The sequence below is a fragment of the Exophiala spinifera genome, assembly GCF_000836115.1.
Source record: "Exophiala spinifera strain CBS 89968 unplaced genomic scaffold supercont1.8, whole genome shotgun sequence".
In the NCBI taxonomy this organism is placed as follows: Eukaryota; Fungi; Ascomycota; class Eurotiomycetes; order Chaetothyriales; family Herpotrichiellaceae; genus Exophiala; species Exophiala spinifera.
The window spans coordinates 800,510-817,582 of NW_015622520.1; the positions used below are offsets into that span (position 1 = coordinate 800,510).

The window sequence follows — 17,073 nt, forward strand, 5'->3', positions numbered from 1 at the left end:
GAACGCAAAGTTTGGTGACCTTGCCGTCGGTCAGAAGCAAAGCAACGGCGGCAACAGGACAGGATGTGGGAGCGGAAGCGGAAGCGATGACACCGGGCGGCGTTCCGGGGCACCCAAGGCTACCTATTCCTTACATCAGGTGCCTATGGTAGCCTTATTAGGTATTCACTAGCAGGGCCTCTAGTGACTCTAGACTGCCGCCTGCTCCTATTGCATTGCCGGCTTTCGGGATTATTCACCTCAACGAACTGTTCTGCAGGCTAATGAGGCCTCCCACTCTCGCAGCCAGTCTCCATCTCTCCCGATTAAGCAACCGGCCGTTGGGATGAATCCCAGTCTTTGCAGACCGCCACTCCAAGCCCTCTGCAGAGGAGTGAAGCCACCGTCTTCTGCCGTGGCCAATCGGGTCGGGATCAATGACTTTGCCTCGTTGATGCAGAACTACTGTACACTATTTGATGGCCATGTCTTCACGTCGACTTGTTCTTGCAAGGATCCTGCAGCCCTCTCGTCCGTCCCTTTCCGCATGAGAATGCACGACTCTGCATGAAGACAGGGATGATGGAATGTGTTCATTGCCAATCACACCACTCATAACGTCTATATCGCAGGCGAGAGTGATCAATCCAATTGCCCAGCTTCACACCGTCCTTTCAGATCTTGACTCGTGCCTCTCATGCCTCTCATCTCTTTCCGAGCCCAGTCCGATGTGAATCTCGCATCCGAAGTGGCTCTTGGAGCTACAAGTGCCAGTTGATGTCCCTCCGGCCTCCTCAAGAGTATTTGGGATTGAAGAGGAGTGACAAGGCTTATTTGACGTTTCACAACGTCTAACCTTGTTACCAATCCTAACCCAATGCAATACGATTGCTTCACTGAATACGGAAAAGCATCATGTGAACGATGACTTTGCAGCAATCGAGGAATTTGCTCCTCTGTACGGCTGACCCGCCATCCCCTGTCTTCCATTGACTCTGTATCATCCATGTCGATGTTCAGACCCTTGTCAAGTACAGCCGGGTCTTCTTCCGCCTTCTGCTGCTGCCTGACGAGCAACAGAGCAACAATGCTCTCTTCAAGCGCTTCACATGTGTCTTCGAGTGCGACACTCCCTCCAAGCAGCAATACACCGCCGACGTCAGGGGTCTGGAAGCCATAATTGAGAATGACAGGGTCCTGGGCCAGAATCGGCGTCTCCGCCCAGTGTGAATGGCCGCTCGAAGACTCTGACATGTGAAAGTAGGACTGCATGTAGAGTTCATGCTCGCGAAGAGGAGGCATTCTGTCAAAGGTTTGGGCAGGGATTTGATGGATTCGACAGCTAGCAGTTTCCGCCAATGTCTTCCAAGGTTGTAGATGGGGTGAGCTCTGTCGTGTATCTAGGCAGATGATATCTGTCGGTTGCATCATCTTCCAGATAAGACTGGCAGTTTGTGACTCAATGTCCTCGAGCCACTTGGGCACTACGATGACGACCGGAGTATTGTCTTTCTTGCCACGAACACTTTGTTCTAGAGTGAGCAGATCGATTACGCGATCGAGGTGCCAGTCCGACAGGTCGGTACGTTCAATTTCGCCAACAAAATGCGTCCTGAAAGTTCGACCAAGATTTTGTCTGGAAAGAACAGCATGTGAGAAGGATGGACCGAGGATTGGCTCCTGGATCTGAAGCATGCTGATAGTCCCCGGCGGTGTAAACTCCGGCATTCCACTGTCTAAATCGACAAAATTGACAAGACCCTTGGAGTGCTGTTGCGTCAGGAGTCGATTTGATAGATGTCTGGCCAAGGTTGAGACCCCGGATGATCGCCTGCCGCATACCACAATCCTTGGGCTTGAGGATGAGTGGGACTTTGTCGAGGCTGGACTCGAGAAATGTGACAGGACGGTTTTCCAGGCATCGGAATTGAGCTCTTTGGGTCTTCTCAGGCCTTTCGCATCCTGTTCGATAGAATGTCCGATAATGTCAAACGACAATCTGGAGTTGCCAGCTCCGGTCGATGACCAGACATCTCTCACTCCTATATATGGCAGATTTTGGATTTCATCTCCCAACGAGTCCAGTTGGAATTCAGCATTGGATGTCAGCGCCTCAATAGACGGCAGGCCGTAAGTTGCAGGTGCATATAGACGGAATGTAGTCGTAGAAGCCTGAAGAATGGCACCATACACAGATACCACTCCTTCCTTGACCCATAAACAGCAAGCTCCCAGTATGGTACATTTCTGGATTTGTCAGTCTAATCATGAAAAGAGCACACTGCACATACCTGTCCCCGAGACAACCTCACTTTAACAGACCTCTCATTGATGTTTTCGACTTCTCGGGAAGAGCTGAAATGAACGGTGGATGCATCGACCAAGGTTGAGAACTGGTTGGATACGGCGAGCGGTTGCTCATATACTTCTTCATCCTCGATTGCTTGAGGCTTCTCCTCAGTCGCAGGGACAGAGTGCACCTGTTCGCTCGTTGTGGCCGGGGATGATGCTCGAGGAGTCGACTGCGCGGACTGCGCCTCACGCAGACGGCGTTGCCTCGCAACTGCGCTCAACCGCTCACCATCTTGGACATGTTAGTTGTCCGTCGCAAAATTAAGTGTTCTGTTCACTTACTCGCAGGCATACAATATAGTTGTTGAACCAGGTGTCAAAGTCACCCAAGTCTGAAGAGTGAGTAAAAGTCTCGGTACTAACCTGGCGCACTAAAGCTTTAGCGTGCGGTTCTTGCCGAAAAGATTTTTGTTCGCGACGGTGAATCTCCAAAATTTGTCCATGAAATTAAATTGATCTGTACGTTGATCGTGGTCCGAAACCACCTTTCATGGCCCCCCTTCAATTCTGAAACGCTCTCAAACTCGGAGATCATTTTGACCGGAATTCAGAGCCATGGCAAGGAAAGAAGCTGTAAGGCAAAGCAACCTGAGCGAGGAAATTATCCATGATTCCAGCGACGAGGAAGACCAAACAGTCCAACCCAGAACGAAAACGAAAACGAAAACAAAAAAAGCTTCTCAAACAAAACCAGCGTCACCATCGACAACAACTACATCCGACGATGAAGATCTCGAAGAGTCGTCTTCGTCCCAATCAAGTGTCGAAGAAGAAGCCGACTCCGACTCCGAGGCGGCTAGCAGCTCATCTTCTTCATCAAGCAAGAAGCGGTCTTCCGACACTGTCTCTGAAACTCCAGTGAAGAAAGCCAGAAAAACGGCAGAATCCTCAGAGGTTAGACTAGCGCCCAAGGCCTATAAAGCGCCTAGTGGCTATGAGGCCCTTGCACTATCACCGTCAGACTACACATCAGGCGCAGCGACTCTCTTCGACAACCTGGAGGGCAAGCAAATTTGGCACATTTCAGTACCCGACTCAATATCCATCAAATCCATCAAGAGTTTCGACATGCAGACTGCCATGAGAGGTGAAAGCATTCTCAGCAAAGACGGCGTCAATTACAATCTGCACGACATGCCATTCACTAGGGGCAGCGAGACCATCCTGATGCCCCAAGGAACGAAGCCCACGTACAGGCATAGCGCAACAATCCAGAAAAATTTCCAGCTGAGGGAAATGGGCGACAAAGTCAACACTAGCGATAAGAAAGGTCAAACGAAAGCATCCTCGTCGGGATCCTCGTCCACTGATGGAGAGACAGCGGAGAACGAGCAGGAGCTTCCGCCTACGTCACTAGTATTCACGGCCACAAAAACAGGGAAAGCGAAAGAAATCCGACAACAGCCTGAGGGTCTAAAGATGCGATACTTTCCCTATGGGTCCACAGCAACAAGCGAAGTATCAGAAGACGTCGAGATGGCTGATGCTTTCCAAGTTCCCGACGAGATACCAGAACCTTCTCAGAAGAAAAAGTCGAAGAAATCCAGGGCTGACTCTCAAGGGTCGGTAGACGGCGAGAAGACAAATCCAGAGAAGAAGAAGAAAAAGAAGCGCAGATTAGTGGATGCGGATGTCTTGTGAAAGGTCGCCACAAGCAAGGACCAGTGTGCTGATAGTACGCGTCACCGTTGAGTGTCTATCTTACAGTTTACATAGCTATGCAGAGCGTTATTACTCCCTTGGGTGGGTGGAAGATGGCGTACCTGACCTGACCTACAAGTACTCGTACCTCCCACAGTCTCGTTAGAGCAAGCCTTGTTGAAGTGCGCGAACCTGGCCGTATGCTCTCCCGTACCATATCCTCAACTCTAGTTCAATTTAAACTCACTAGTGCCCCTACTAGCGCCTCAATTGACGGATCTTAGCAGCGAGAGCGCGGGGAAAAAAGACACGAAGAAAATATTCATTTTGCATCCAATGTCACAGGTCCACCTTTTTCTACTGTGCTGAGTCCGACCCTTCGAGCCCCTCGTGTCTACCTCTCTTGCGTGACTGTTTTTCTTTCTGCTGGGCATCTTTTGAGACCTTTTTCCAGCCAGACTTACCTCTCTCACCCTTTAAGTTACCCACTTTCCCAGCACCCTCACGACTGTCCAGAAGACAGACATACATCCAAAGATGGGCTCAACCACCAACTCCAGCTATGCCCTCTCAGAGGCACACAAGGACGTGAGTTGGCTGAAACCTGCCTGCCTACATTTACATCTCCATCCCAGCAAATCGTCGTGCAGCATTGCCTAGATACTTACCATGAAACTTGAATGCAGATGCTCGAAAAGTCCTTGGTCGAGTCTGATCCTGAAATCGCCGAGATCATGGTACGTTTTACCTTTGCGTCTCGTCCTTGAGTACCTACCTAGTCATCACACACAGTGTGCACATACACACACCTGTGTTGCATGCAGCCATTCTCCTCTCCGTTCAAGCCATTTTAGGTTAGCCGTCTACTGATTCGCTCTGTCGTCAAAACTGCAGAAAAAAGAAATCAAGCGTCAACGAGAGTCCATCATCCTCATTGCCTCCGAGAACGTCACGTCCCGCGCCGTCTTCGATGCCCTCGGCTCGCCCATGTCAAACAAGTACTCTGAAGGATACCCCGGAGCGAGATACTACGGAGGAAACCAACACATCGACGCGGTCGAACTCACGTGCCAGGCGAGAGCCTTGAAGGCCTTCAACCTCGACCCGGAGAAATGGGGGGTCAACGTGCAGCCACTCAGCGGTAGCCCTGCGAACTTGCAGGTCTACCAGGCCATCATGCGGCCCCACGACAGACTCATGGGTCTGGACTTGCCTCACGGTGGCCATTTGAGTCACGGATACCAAACCCCACAGAAGAAGTAAGAAAACAACACACACACGCAAAAAGATTGTGAGGGAACAAAAGAGCATTGACATTCGCGCGCAGGATCTCAGCAGTATCAACCTACTTCGAGACCTTCCCATACCGAGTCAACCTCGAAACCGGCATTATTGACTATGACCGACTTGAAGAGAACGCTCAGCTGTATAGACCCAAGTGCCTCGTCGCCGGAACCTCGGCCTACTGCAGACTGATCGATTATGCCCGTATGCGCCAGATCGCCGACAAGGTCGGAGCGTACTTGATCGTGGATATGGCCCACATCTCCGGTCTGATCGCTGCAGGAGTCATTCCTTCGCCATTCGAGCATGCTGATGTTGTCACGACCACCACCCACAAGTCCCTGCGCGGACCTCGTGGTGCCATGATCTTCTTCCGCAAGGGCGTACGTAGCACTGACCCCAAGACTGGCAAGCAGGTCCTTTACGACCTCGAAGGGCCCATCAATTTCTCCGTCTTCCCAGGCCATCAAGGTGGCCCTCACAACCACACCATCACTGCTCTTGCCGTAGCGCTCAAGCAGGCTGCCACCCCCGAGTTCCGCGCGTACCAAGAACAGGTAGTCAAGAACGCAAAGGCTCTGGAAAACGAGTTCAAGGCTCTCGGCTACAAGCTTGTAGCGGACGGTACCGACTCGCACATGGTCCTCCTCGACCTGCGCCCTCAGAGCCTGGACGGTGCTCGTGTCGAGGCCGTTCTGGAGCAGATCAACATTGCCTGCAACAAGAACAGTATCCCGGGAGACAAGTCCGCCCTGACTCCCTGTGGTATCCGTATCGGTACACCAGCCATGACCTCCCGAGGATTTGGTGAGGAAGACTTCAAGCGTGTCGCTCGGTACATCGACCAGAGCATCAAGCTGTGCAAGCAGGTCCAGGGTGGCCTGCCCAAGGAAGCCAACAAGCTCAAGGACTTCAAGGCAGCAGTTGCCAGTGATACTGTGCCTGAGATCCAGAAGCTGAGACAGGAAATTGCGGAATGGTCTTCCACTTTCCCTCTCCCCGTGTAAGTTGCCCCAACAGAACCAGGATAAATTAGGACTGTGGCGTTTCGGGAGAGGGTAGTGAGCGGGAAAATCTTTCAACGGCTAGGATCAGGATTTGTTTTTGGTGGGCTGTGAACCAAAAAGCAGTGTATCTTCAACGATACTCCCGAGCTCGATTGTGGGCATGTATGTTTTTGGCGGATGTACTGTGACGCCAAGTCATGTAGTGGATCGCTGTGTCGTGCGATGCAATACCATTCTCCGCTTCTTGACTGTTTCTCCAGTCTGGGTGTCTGTGTCTGGCGACTGGGTATCCTTATGCGTAGAGGTTTGAACAACCCGGGGTATGGTAGTGGTAATGGTGGTGGTATTGGTGGTATGGTGGTGTCGTCGTCGTTGTCACTGTCGTCGTCATGAGCCTCACTCTTCCACGCCCTTCATGACAACATCTCTGTCTTCCTCCCCGTGTGTCCTAGCCGCAATACGTCCCAACTTGGCAATCCTCCTCTTGAGCAACGCGATCGTCCTCTCCAGATCTCGGATCTCGCGCTCTTGGTCTTCGACGCTCCTCTCGACGTCCGGCAGGGCTTGCACGGCTTCTTTGGCCTTTGCGATGCGCTGCTTGATAGGGTAGACCTGCGCCGGGAGGTCTTTCAGGTCCAGCGGCGTGGATGTCGAGGTAGTAGAGCCGCCGCTCGTCGTGTGTGTCAGGGTGTTCGTACCCGCGGCGGCCTGCTGGAGGATGGTGAGCCGCGCGATGAGGAGGTAGATGTCCGGCAGGATGGAGAAGGTCGAAGGGGGCGGAAACGGCGGCACGTCTGGGTGAGAGGGGGCTGTCGGTAGGGGTTCAGATGGCATTGCGTCGTCGTGTGAGAGAGGACGTGGAAGCGATGACCAGACGTGAAAAGAAAATATAAAAACAATCTTCGCAAACGACGGGTGCAAAGCCAGCCCTCGTCCTGGTGAACTGGTAGGTAGTACGAGCACGACGGTGCGTGCGAGTGGACGTTGTGCGAGATGATGGATGGATCAATCAGGTATCCGTACCCTTTGCTTTTTAGTTGGTGTGGATGTTCATGGAGATGAGCGCTCGGTGACGGTGAGAAGATGGCAAAATACTTTGTGTATTCAAAGCCTAAAGTTGACGTCGCAGCCTCGTCGCCATTATGCATCCGACATTGACGAGGCTGCGTGAACTTTCACTAGGTCTACAGTCGGATTCCTCGTATTGTTGCTGAGTAGGTCCTCGTAGCAAAGGGAAAACTATACTTGGAAGTGTCAAAGGCCAAGTAGAAATGAGATTTGACTCGCTACGTATATTCCGCAGTTGCAAGTAAAAGGCCCACAAGTGTCCTTCATAACTGGCTCCGAGCTCGTTTCATTGAACCCGCCATACAAATGGCAACCCTCCCACTGTGTGTGTGTGTGTGTGTGTGTGTGTGTCTCCCTCAAAGGTCATTGAATCCAATACACTTCCCTATTAATTGGTCAAATTTCTCTGCAACAGCCCAAGTCCAAGCTCGACCAGCTTCGCCAGTGTACAATCCGACAAAAGAATCATTCCGACCTGCCTCCTCCAACCATCCTTGAGCTTCGAGGGAATCACTTGACATGTAGGTGACGAAATGTTGAAACTCATCCGCGTCATCCAGAGCGAGTGCATTCCCGGCTATCCCATGGCACAAGCACGGGTCTTTGACCAAAACACCACGTTTCCAGGTGTCTCTCTGGGCAGCCGCGATCGCCGAATCGATCTTCTCCCGCAGACGAGGAAGATGTGGCCGTAGAGACCTCAGTGAGAGAACAACCCCGGGCCCGCCGTGGCAGAATTGGACCAATTTATCAGATGATCGAGGCAGTGAGGAAGGGAAGTTGCCACTTGGGTATTGCGTCTCGAGCAGCTGTGACAAGATTTGCTCGACCGAGTCCGCAGCGGAGGGTCCCGAGAGTACGACTTGGCACAGAATCCCAAATGAGCCGTGAGCGGCGCCAACGTAGGCTTTGCCATGCCACGTCCAGGGGTGTCCGCTGGCTAGAATGCGTTGTACCGTCTTCTGAATCGTCTCATGGATCATTTTTGCCGCGCTGCTGGAACTCTTTGTAAAAACACTTCCCGCGAGTCTGAGGAGGTAAAGGTAGCCTGCCCTACCGTAAAGCCATTCATCGGAACCACCTGCGTCGTTAATCATTGTCTGATACGAGCATAGCTGTTGCACAAGAGACGGGTCCCGGTCGATCACGGCTCGAATAGCCACCTGGGCAAGAGTCTCGTTTGCAACGCCGCAATGGCTTGAATCGACACTTTTGGACTGAGACGCCCCCAGTGTAAGGTATGCTTCTGCCCAGTCGAGGAGAGATTGCCCTTTGAACGTGAGGTCGGGGTAATGCTGGGACAGGCGGAGGAAGAGGTATGCGACAGACGTTGGGCCATGGTAGAGTCCCGAAAAGCTCCATCCCGTTGAGCAAGTCTGCACCGGTGGGTTGTAGGCATTGATGCGTGTCAAGCAGTCGTACAATTCTTGACGAGCATCTGCCCGTCGCGAGGGCTCCAGGTCATTCTGGAAGCAACGATTGCCCAGTGTCATTTCGTGCGTGTCTGAAGGGGTCGGAGGCGGGTTTTCAATATGGTCTAAAGATCTTGATGCACCATATTTCGGACTCTGCAGAGGTCAATTCGAAAGCCCCTTCTTACGCTGGCGAGATTCTCAGCAAGAGTCTGGACTTGTCGAGGGGTTAGGAAGAAATCACCCTGGATGACATCGAGTTACGTTGGTTTGTTGTTTGAGTAGTCGGGATAGAGCTCCGTCCAGTTCAACTTGGAGAGATCTATCCACACTGTCGCAGTCGACATATGTATGGGGGAGGTTCCTCTTTTTGATGACTTCACAGGTGATGGATGTTGCGACTCGCGGCGACGGCTTCGGCCCAAGCAGAGGTTTTTGTCAGACGCGGGCGATGAGGCGCCCAGAGGCTTGTATGAGGTTCCCACAAGCTTTAATGACAACAACATCCATCATCACAACCGCCACCACCGAGCATTCTTCAGTCCGTGCTCTTTTGCGCGCAGATTCCGACTTTCTACCATGTCCATGTCAGACCGGGCATCACAAGGAATACAGACACACTACCTGGTCTACAGTACAAGTGCCCCCACGATCGATGACAGTTCCCCTGCGCAAAGCTTGCCACGCTTGCAGAAAAGCCAAACGCCCTTGTCGTGCGGAACTCCCCAAATGTCCCAGATGTCGAGAGAAGGGCATCGGATGCACGTATGACCTCGAGCCAGTCACCAATACGAGCGGCCCTGACATCTTTCGACCCCCGCTAGTCCGGGAGCCTTTTCCACCCGTTGTATTCGATTCGATACAAGCAGCTCACGCCGATGCCGTCAAGAACTATACCCCTCGCGGCCTGGACCCGAACTACAGATTCCCAGCCCTTTCAACTCCAGAGACGTTCGCATTGGCCTTTGCTCAGCTCAATGAGATACCGCTAGCGACGTTCCAGCACCGTACTACTCCGTTTCTGCACGCTCAGATATCACGCTTGGCTTCCGGTGATTCGACAGACCCCACGGATGGCCAAGTCAGTGCAGACGCACTGTTCACTTTCATGGAAACGAAGCAGGGCAAATTACTGTCCCTTGACCTCCGGCAAACTGCTTTCTCCCAGTTCCTAGCAGCCTTCCATGAACTTATGGCGATACTGCTGGCATCGACGTTGAGCAAGGCCCGCGGGGGCCCCGAGGTTTCTTGTTTCCAAAACCTGCGCGACCTCTTCCGGAAATGGACACAGCATTTCCACTCCCATCTTCCACGAACGCTCCAAGGCCACCTCTCACCATGGCAAGCCTGGACATTGGCAGAAACCACACGACGGACCATCATCTGGGTGATCATGGTCGAAGTCGTCCTGGAGATGGTCTATCGAGGGTACTTCATCTACCGGCCCTTGATCGAGTCTCTACCCTTCGACGCCAGGACCGGTGTGTGGGAAGCCGACACAGAAGAAGAGTGGGAGGCTGCCATCTCTGCACACGGCGGCGACGAATGCAGCCTCATCTCGTGGCACGAATTCATCGAAAGCGGGGGGCCTGAACCTCGCAAAGAGTACGACGGGATGCTCCAACGACTGCTGCTTGTAGGTCATTTCAACAAAGCTGCTGCTGCTGCTGCTGCTGCTGCCGCCGCCGCCGCGAGCCAAAAAGGAGACCAAGAAGCGTTGAACGAAGAGGGGATAGATCCTATCATGTAGGTCTCATGTCGCAACTGGTAGTCGCCAAATGTCAGTGTTGAGGACCTGGGTACAGAGTACATAGGCTCGCTCCAAAATCTACCTACCTCGCTTTTACGCTCAACGATCACCGTCCTTCCATACTCCGTACGTACATTTACGTGTGTTTCTGTCTGTATTGCGATTCAATGAAAAGAACTCATGTTTAACATATGTATGTCATTGTCCTCTGTACTCTGCAATTGACTAATTTCTACACCGCGGTCAGTGTCTCGCGATTTATGTGAGCGAATGCCGCGCTGTGGGGTACATCGTTTCATACGTCCAGTGCAGTTTGAGTGTGCCACCTCGGGAACGTCCCCGATCCATCCCTTTTTCATCCCGAGCCTTGCCTTGCGAGCCTTGCCTTGTCCGGTTTAAGTTCCGTCAACGAAACTATACCCTTGACCCACGGGGCGGTATATACCTGCACCGTAGTACTCCAAAGCACGGTACACGGCAGTGAACCAACGTCGACATACGTTACAGTAGTGAGCGAGCCAGCGAGCGAGTGAGGGATAGTGGGGTGAGGACAGTCAGCCAGTCTTGCCGGCGCAGTCTTGGTACTCCGTGCTCCATACTCTGTGGAAGCTACATAGGTGTATGTATATATATATAGTCGAAACGGTAACCCAATTAAACCAACAGGCGCGGGTACTTACTTCTCCAGGTACTCACACCGTCAGGGTACATCTCTCGGTGACCTTTTCATTTCCAAATCTTCCTCCGGTCTCTCTACTCGATACTCCTACCCGTCACTTCGTGCCATCACCACCGTTCAATTCAAAGATAATGGAATACAACGAAAACCTCTACAGAGGCCAGTACGTCGCCATGTCCACCCTAATGTCGCCATCCTACGGGCTGGTTGAGTACAACGATCGTCTGATCTCTTCCATCCCCGTACCAAACAATACTGACACCGTTTTCACTCGAAATCCCCAGTCGTCCCGTCTACTGCTGGGGCCACAAACGCATTCCCAAGTCGAAAGGCATAACGGAATACCGACTCTCGCCGAACCGTCAGAACCCACTGGCAGGAGCAGGGCACAACGCCGTCTTCAACACCTTTCGGCGATGCAGGGCGCAATTCTTATACGTCGTACCGCCGTTCGTGTTGGCTTGGTGGATCACTGACTGCGCGGAGAAGCGGTATGATATCTTCCTTCCCCTTCTCCTCCTTTCCCCCTTCACCCCATTTCGGGTTTGCCTTTTCTCCATCATATCACATCGTCGTACTCCCACCACCACCGCCGCTCTTTTCTCTTCGAAGAGCGGAAAGGGAGTACCATGTTTTTTCTCCACTTCGAACCAATGGGACAGGACGTCAAGCTGACACCAAATCATTCCTTCATGCCGGGATAGAAACAAGTATTTGAATTCGAAACAAGGGAGACTCGAGACCGAAGCCGCTGCTGGAGGGTAAGGAGTACAGCGTACAGGAAGAGGAGGAGATTGCATTCCGACGCATCAAGACATTCCGAATTGCCTGTAGCCTGGCTGTTAGCGAGCTTTGATGGCGGAAAGTTGAATTGCATTGCATTTCAACTGTGCACATGATAAAGCAAAAAATCCCAGGGGTTGGCAGATGGTATCGTTCAATTGCATTATATCAAGGCCGTGAAATAGTGGCTCCTCAACCTGAATCTCACCAAGCTGAAAATACCTGCCACGGTCTGCTCATTCGTTCAACTATAAATGTGTGGGCGTCAATGCCAGGTTCATGAATTTTCAAAAGTACTCTTGGTACGCCTCCCTGGTGTCGGTGTCAATGTCTTGAAACCGGACCATGTCGATTCTCAACTCAAAGTGTAATATACAGTTCATCTCTCGGTAGCCCTTCGTCCTTCATGTTCGGGTAATAAGGCACTATGCTGTCCGCATTATGCACGTACGCGTCGTTGTACAATCTCCAGTAAGGTGTCCGGACTTTTCGCGCTGGGTGGAATAAGCCGGCCCAGACATAGTTCATCACAATACCCGGGCCCACAGCCATGCGAATGGCCTCGATCGCTTCAATGATGCGGTCAATCACGTGAGGGCTGGTCTCGAATAAGTTTGGATACAAGAGGTTCAACAAGTGGACCATTGCATCTTCGCATCCGAGACCGACCACTCCGAGGGCAACATGTTTGACCACACTTGCGGCTGTTTGTCTGTGTACTTGGTCGCGGTCGATAAGAGCGTCTTCCAGGAGGGGAGTGACAGCATAGACGTAGTCCTTGGCCATTTCACCAATGTACTCGAAGAGGAAGGAGAGTGATTTGAGGACACCGTTTTGCACGTTGAGTTCCGGCACACGGTATTCATTCATCAAAGCTGGCAGGACGGTAAATGGAGCACAAGTCTCAGCAACAATGCCGATGGCAACGGCTGTGCAGACACGAGACTGTCGTTCTTGGACACGGAGGTTGTTTAGGAGTGTGGCAAGCACATCCTGTGGACCAATAGCCTTAGCAATGAATCCAAATGTGTTGTTTGCTGCGCGACGGATGCCTTTCTTGTGAGCCTTGAGCATATCAAGCAGTTCGAAACATATACGCATCCATTCTCTGGCATTGACCGACTCGGGGCCTCGGTCAGCAATACGTCCAACAAGGTCGATTGTGTTTTCCTGCACCTTTTCGTGCCGATTTCGTAGAATAGGCGTTAGCCGGGGTAGGAGGTCCTTGATCGGCGGCTGCATCTGATTGATACCGACGACGGTGACAATTGAGCGAAGAGCGCCCAATATTGAGCCTAGGACTTCAGGATATTCTTCTCCCAAGTACTCATAGAGCACCACACCAAGTTTCCCCATAAGGGCATCCTCGCCACACTGCTTCATCACCATCGCGATTCGAGAGATCAAGTCTGCTGCCTGCTGTCGGACAGTCGCAGATTTGTTGTTCAGTCGCCAGAGGATCGTGGAAACAATCTGAGGGAGATATGGTTTACAGCGAGTGCCCAAAGCATTCACAACTGTTCCAAAGCCGTTGAGCATGACCACATCTTCGATGCCTTGCTCTTGGAAGGCAAATAGGATGCCGTCGACTAGTCGTTCTTCGAGGCGCTCATTTATGTCTGCTGCACCTAGTGAAGCTATTACTTTTTCGATGGTTTCGACCGTCATCTTGCGGTAGGCTTCACTCTCATCCTTCAAGTTGTTGACGATCCGAGTGACAATCTCACTGACGCCAACTTTTTGACCTAGGTCCACGGTAGTTTCCACCACCTGACGATAGTTTCTCTTGTCAAGTGCCATGCGTCGAACCCAGAAACTCTTGAAGAACTCGCCGAGGACGTGTTCTTTCAAGTAGGCGGGCGTCACACCATCGGTACTTGCACATTGAGAGATCACCTTCAGAACAACCTTCTTCATTTCCTCGTCGGGGGAGGCGAATTCTCGCAGAAGAATCTCCATGATCTGGCTGGTGTAGTAATTTGCGTATTCTTCGTCCATGAGCGGAATGATATAGCCCACGGCCTTCAGAAAACCCGCTAATCCCTTACCACGTTGTTTTCTCGCTCCGGTCCATAGAGGATTTAATATATCATCAAAACTCTCGATACCGTAGGGGTTTGCAGCCTCTGCCAATGCAGCAATAGCCAAAGAGGTCACGGTCCTGACCTTGGCCTGTTCATCGCTGAGATTGTCGGCAATGCAGTCCACGAGACCTTTCAAGTGAGGAAGGACAGCACAACCCATGAGTATAGGAATCTGCTGCACAATCTTAACACCAGTATGTCTCGCTTGCCATGACTTTTTGCTTCGACAGACAGCGCGCAGGAAGGGTAACAGTGCTGGGATACCCAGAGCCGAAGCTACGACAGCGAAAGCTCGTGCCGTAGTATTTCGAACGTACTCGTCAACATGATCGATATCAGGTCTCATGGTACTGATCATATGGGCCAAACCTGCCGCCTTGGAGAGATTGGATATTATTTCTCGGCCTTCAACGCGGGCGTAGTAGTCTTGATCAATGAGCAACGGTTCGATGACGACCAGGATTTTGTGGACGTAAGGTCGTATAAGATCGTCAAGCTTGTAAAGGACACGATCGATGACTTTGACTAGCAGATGTCGCTCTTGATCTTCCAGGCTCTTCTCCATCAGTAGTGGCAAAATTTGGTTGAACAGAGGACCAGCACCGAATTGCCGAGCATTGTCTGTCAGTTGTCGCAAAGCCGTCTTACGCATGGGAGGTGTGCCGTTCTTGACTTTGAGCAGTAGGCGCATAATCTTGCGTTCTTTGAGTTCGTCGACTGACATGGCATTTTCGTCTGCTCCGTCAACAAGTTTTCCGAAATAAGCCATATCCTCAGCCTTGAAGAATTGCAAGTCACCAACACCAGGGATCTCTGTTGGGAGTTGTTTTCCCATTGACCGTGGGTTTTCTGGTTCTTGCATCATAAAGCCACCGATTCCCATCGAACTACTTGCTGCGGTAGGAGTGGCAGCGATTTTTCGAGCGACTGGTCGTATTTGGGCGTATCCGGGAGGAGGTTCAAGGATCGTGTATCCTTCCGTTGGTAGCATCATATCCAGTTCTTCGTCAGACCAGGACGCGTTTCTCACGGAGACGTCAGTGCCAAACGCTGCGGCTGGAGTCTGGGCTACAGGGGCGGCTGAGGCCAGCGCAGGTGCTTGATCCCATCTTGACCGCTTCGTAGGTGCTGGCGCTCCATCGGGAGCAGGAGCCTGGTCCCATCTTGAGCGTTTCTTGGTTTCAGCAGTATCAGGCGCAGGAGCAGCGTCGTTGGACACGTCCCACCTCTTCTTTCGCTTCCGGCCTGTTGCTTCAACTGTTGAGCCTGCATCGGCGTTCTCCTTATCAGCTTCATCTTTTAGCGTAGGTTTGTGCTCGACCGCATCGCCATTTTCCTGCTTTTCAGCGATGAGTTTTTTGACCCGTTCCTCCTCGCGCTCCAGGTCTTGCAGTTGCATCACCTCCCTATACGTGGCACCTTCGGCGACCCCGGCATGTTTGTTAGCTGCGAATGGATCGGCTCTGGTAGGCGTGAGAGGGCCTCGTTCAAATCTTCGCTTCTGATAATCAGTCTCGCGATCTGCTATCCTGGCAGACTTCTCACGTCCAAGCAGAATGTCTTCTTCCTCTACACCGTTGCCGGTAGAAAACTCCTTCATTTGCTCGTTTGTCGCAGTGTACTGTCCAATGAGTCTCCGACTGTCGTCCGCATCCGACATTTCTTCGTCGTCCCCATCGACAGGAAGTGAGGTATGATATCCCGCGAATTTGTCGCCGCCATCTCGATCATACAGGCTCGTGTCGAAATTCTCGGTCAAAGAGACCTTGGTGGATGAATCAGTGCGCTGACTAGATGGATCGAAGGTTTTGGAACCTTTTTTACCTGCAGCCTGAGAATTGCGCTCAGCCTGCAGCCGCCGGACGGTCTCGAAGTCGGCTGCGGAAGGAGTCAGTTGGTTGGCAGCAAGGAAACGACGCATACACTTACCGTCCGACATGATGAACGTCGAGGTGGCTTCAATAGCACCACACTAAGGGTCGATAGCGACTTGTGAGATTGAATTGAGAGTGTGATGGTGGTGGTGAAAGTCTGGCGCAGACAATGATTCTCGGGGTCTACCAGGGCGAGGCGGATTTCTAACCAGTCACGTGACTAGATCAAGTCTTGGCGTCTCCAGAACTTTAACTCCACACCTTAACTCCGCCGGCGCCTCTGGTTGCTGTCCCAGAGATTGCGCCTACGCATGGAACCGGCTGCATCTCGAACCAGGGTCCTAATTTCTCTTAGACGAAAGGACCTTGCTGGGAAGCAGGACGTTTCGGACCACGGGCACGCTCCCTCACGCCTGGCCGGCAAGAAACGACACGGCGATGATACCGAGAAAGCACGAGGGGGACTAAAAGTCACCATGGATGGCATTGGAGGCACTCTTACCCGTACATAGTTCATCCAGTGCACTAGACGCCGATTGACTATGCCCAAAGCACGCCGAATGTTGGTTAGCGAGGTTGACATTGCAGCACTGGCTTCATGGATTGGGCATAGTAGTCTGTCAACCCCACATGAGGCAACATGGTTGAAAGGTCGCATCTCCCTAGAACGACGTGCAACAGGGAGAAAACCCTGCGCCAGAAGCAACATGCATTAGTACCAACTCCTCTGTATAGCCATTGATGCCCGCCCACCAGCAGGCCTATCAATCTCCAAGGCTTTGCACCTCCAACAACTGCTCCCGCCATTGTTCTGGTTGTGCCACACATTCCTGTCGTATCCTGCGTTCCTGCATAAGGCTTTCTTTCTTCTCCTGCAGAGAGCGAGCGGCTCTCAATGCTTCTACAGGCTGCGAATCTCCCTCGCGCCAGCTGATCGGCTGAAACCTCGTATCTCACAGGAGGCCTCGGTTACATTCAATCTGACATAGATCTATCGACTTTTCCGCCATTTCGCTCTACCGCTGCCAAACTCAATTGACATCCCTGGACGAGGATTTTAGCCCACTCGGCTTCCCTCGAATCGCAGCGCAAATGCTTGGTGGTGCAAAGTCCGCAGCCTGTCGAGGGATCAAATATGCGCACAGCGTGCGCGATTGTAA

General features: G+C 52.1%; 7 protein-coding genes across 7 annotated transcripts; 3 read left to right on the forward strand and 4 right to left on the reverse strand.

Moving 5' to 3' along the window:
• Window positions 1-621: 621 nt before the first annotated feature.
• PV08_10307 (uncharacterized protein) lies at window positions 622-2,623 on the reverse strand (the record flags this gene model as incomplete). The annotated part of the gene is made up of 3 exons (XM_016384622.1): window positions 622-2,226; window positions 2,271-2,563; window positions 2,614-2,623. The coding sequence occupies 3 exons, from the start codon at window positions 2,621-2,623 to the stop codon at window positions 622-624; spliced, it is 1,908 nt and encodes a 635-aa protein (XP_016231224.1).
• A 263-nt stretch (window positions 2,624-2,886) lies between these two features.
• On the forward strand, window positions 2,887-3,972 carry PV08_10308 (uncharacterized protein; the record flags this gene model as incomplete). Its single annotated transcript, XM_016384623.1, has 1 exon — window positions 2,887-3,972. The coding sequence occupies one exon, from the start codon at window positions 2,887-2,889 to the stop codon at window positions 3,970-3,972; it is 1,086 nt and encodes a 361-aa protein (XP_016231225.1).
• Window positions 3,973-4,509: 537 nt separating this feature from the next.
• On the forward strand, window positions 4,510-6,263 carry PV08_10309 (serine hydroxymethyltransferase, cytosolic; the record flags this gene model as incomplete). The annotated part of the gene is made up of 4 exons (XM_016384624.1): window positions 4,510-4,560; window positions 4,659-4,709; window positions 4,867-5,231; window positions 5,300-6,263. 4 exons carry the CDS (start codon window positions 4,510-4,512, stop codon window positions 6,261-6,263), a joined length of 1,431 nt encoding a protein of 476 aa, XP_016231226.1.
• Window positions 6,264-6,659: 396 nt separating this feature from the next.
• PV08_10310 (uncharacterized protein) lies at window positions 6,660-7,097 on the reverse strand (the record flags this gene model as incomplete). The annotated part of the gene is made up of 1 exon (XM_016384625.1): window positions 6,660-7,097. The coding sequence occupies one exon, from the start codon at window positions 7,095-7,097 to the stop codon at window positions 6,660-6,662; it is 438 nt and encodes a 145-aa protein (XP_016231227.1).
• Window positions 7,098-7,687: 590 nt separating this feature from the next.
• PV08_10311 (uncharacterized protein) lies at window positions 7,688-8,824 on the reverse strand (the record flags this gene model as incomplete). The annotated part of the gene is made up of 1 exon (XM_016384626.1): window positions 7,688-8,824. The coding sequence occupies one exon, from the start codon at window positions 8,822-8,824 to the stop codon at window positions 7,688-7,690; it is 1,137 nt and encodes a 378-aa protein (XP_016231228.1).
• A 574-nt stretch (window positions 8,825-9,398) lies between these two features.
• PV08_10312 (uncharacterized protein) lies at window positions 9,399-10,493 on the forward strand (the record flags this gene model as incomplete). Its single annotated transcript, XM_016384627.1, has 1 exon — window positions 9,399-10,493. One exon carries the CDS (start codon window positions 9,399-9,401, stop codon window positions 10,491-10,493), a length of 1,095 nt encoding a protein of 364 aa, XP_016231229.1.
• Window positions 10,494-12,315: 1,822 nt separating this feature from the next.
• On the reverse strand, window positions 12,316-15,978 carry PV08_10313 (uncharacterized protein; the record flags this gene model as incomplete). Its single annotated transcript, XM_016384628.1, has 1 exon — window positions 12,316-15,978. The coding sequence occupies one exon, from the start codon at window positions 15,976-15,978 to the stop codon at window positions 12,316-12,318; it is 3,663 nt and encodes a 1,220-aa protein (XP_016231230.1).
• Between the last annotated feature and the right edge of the window lie 1,095 nt (window positions 15,979-17,073).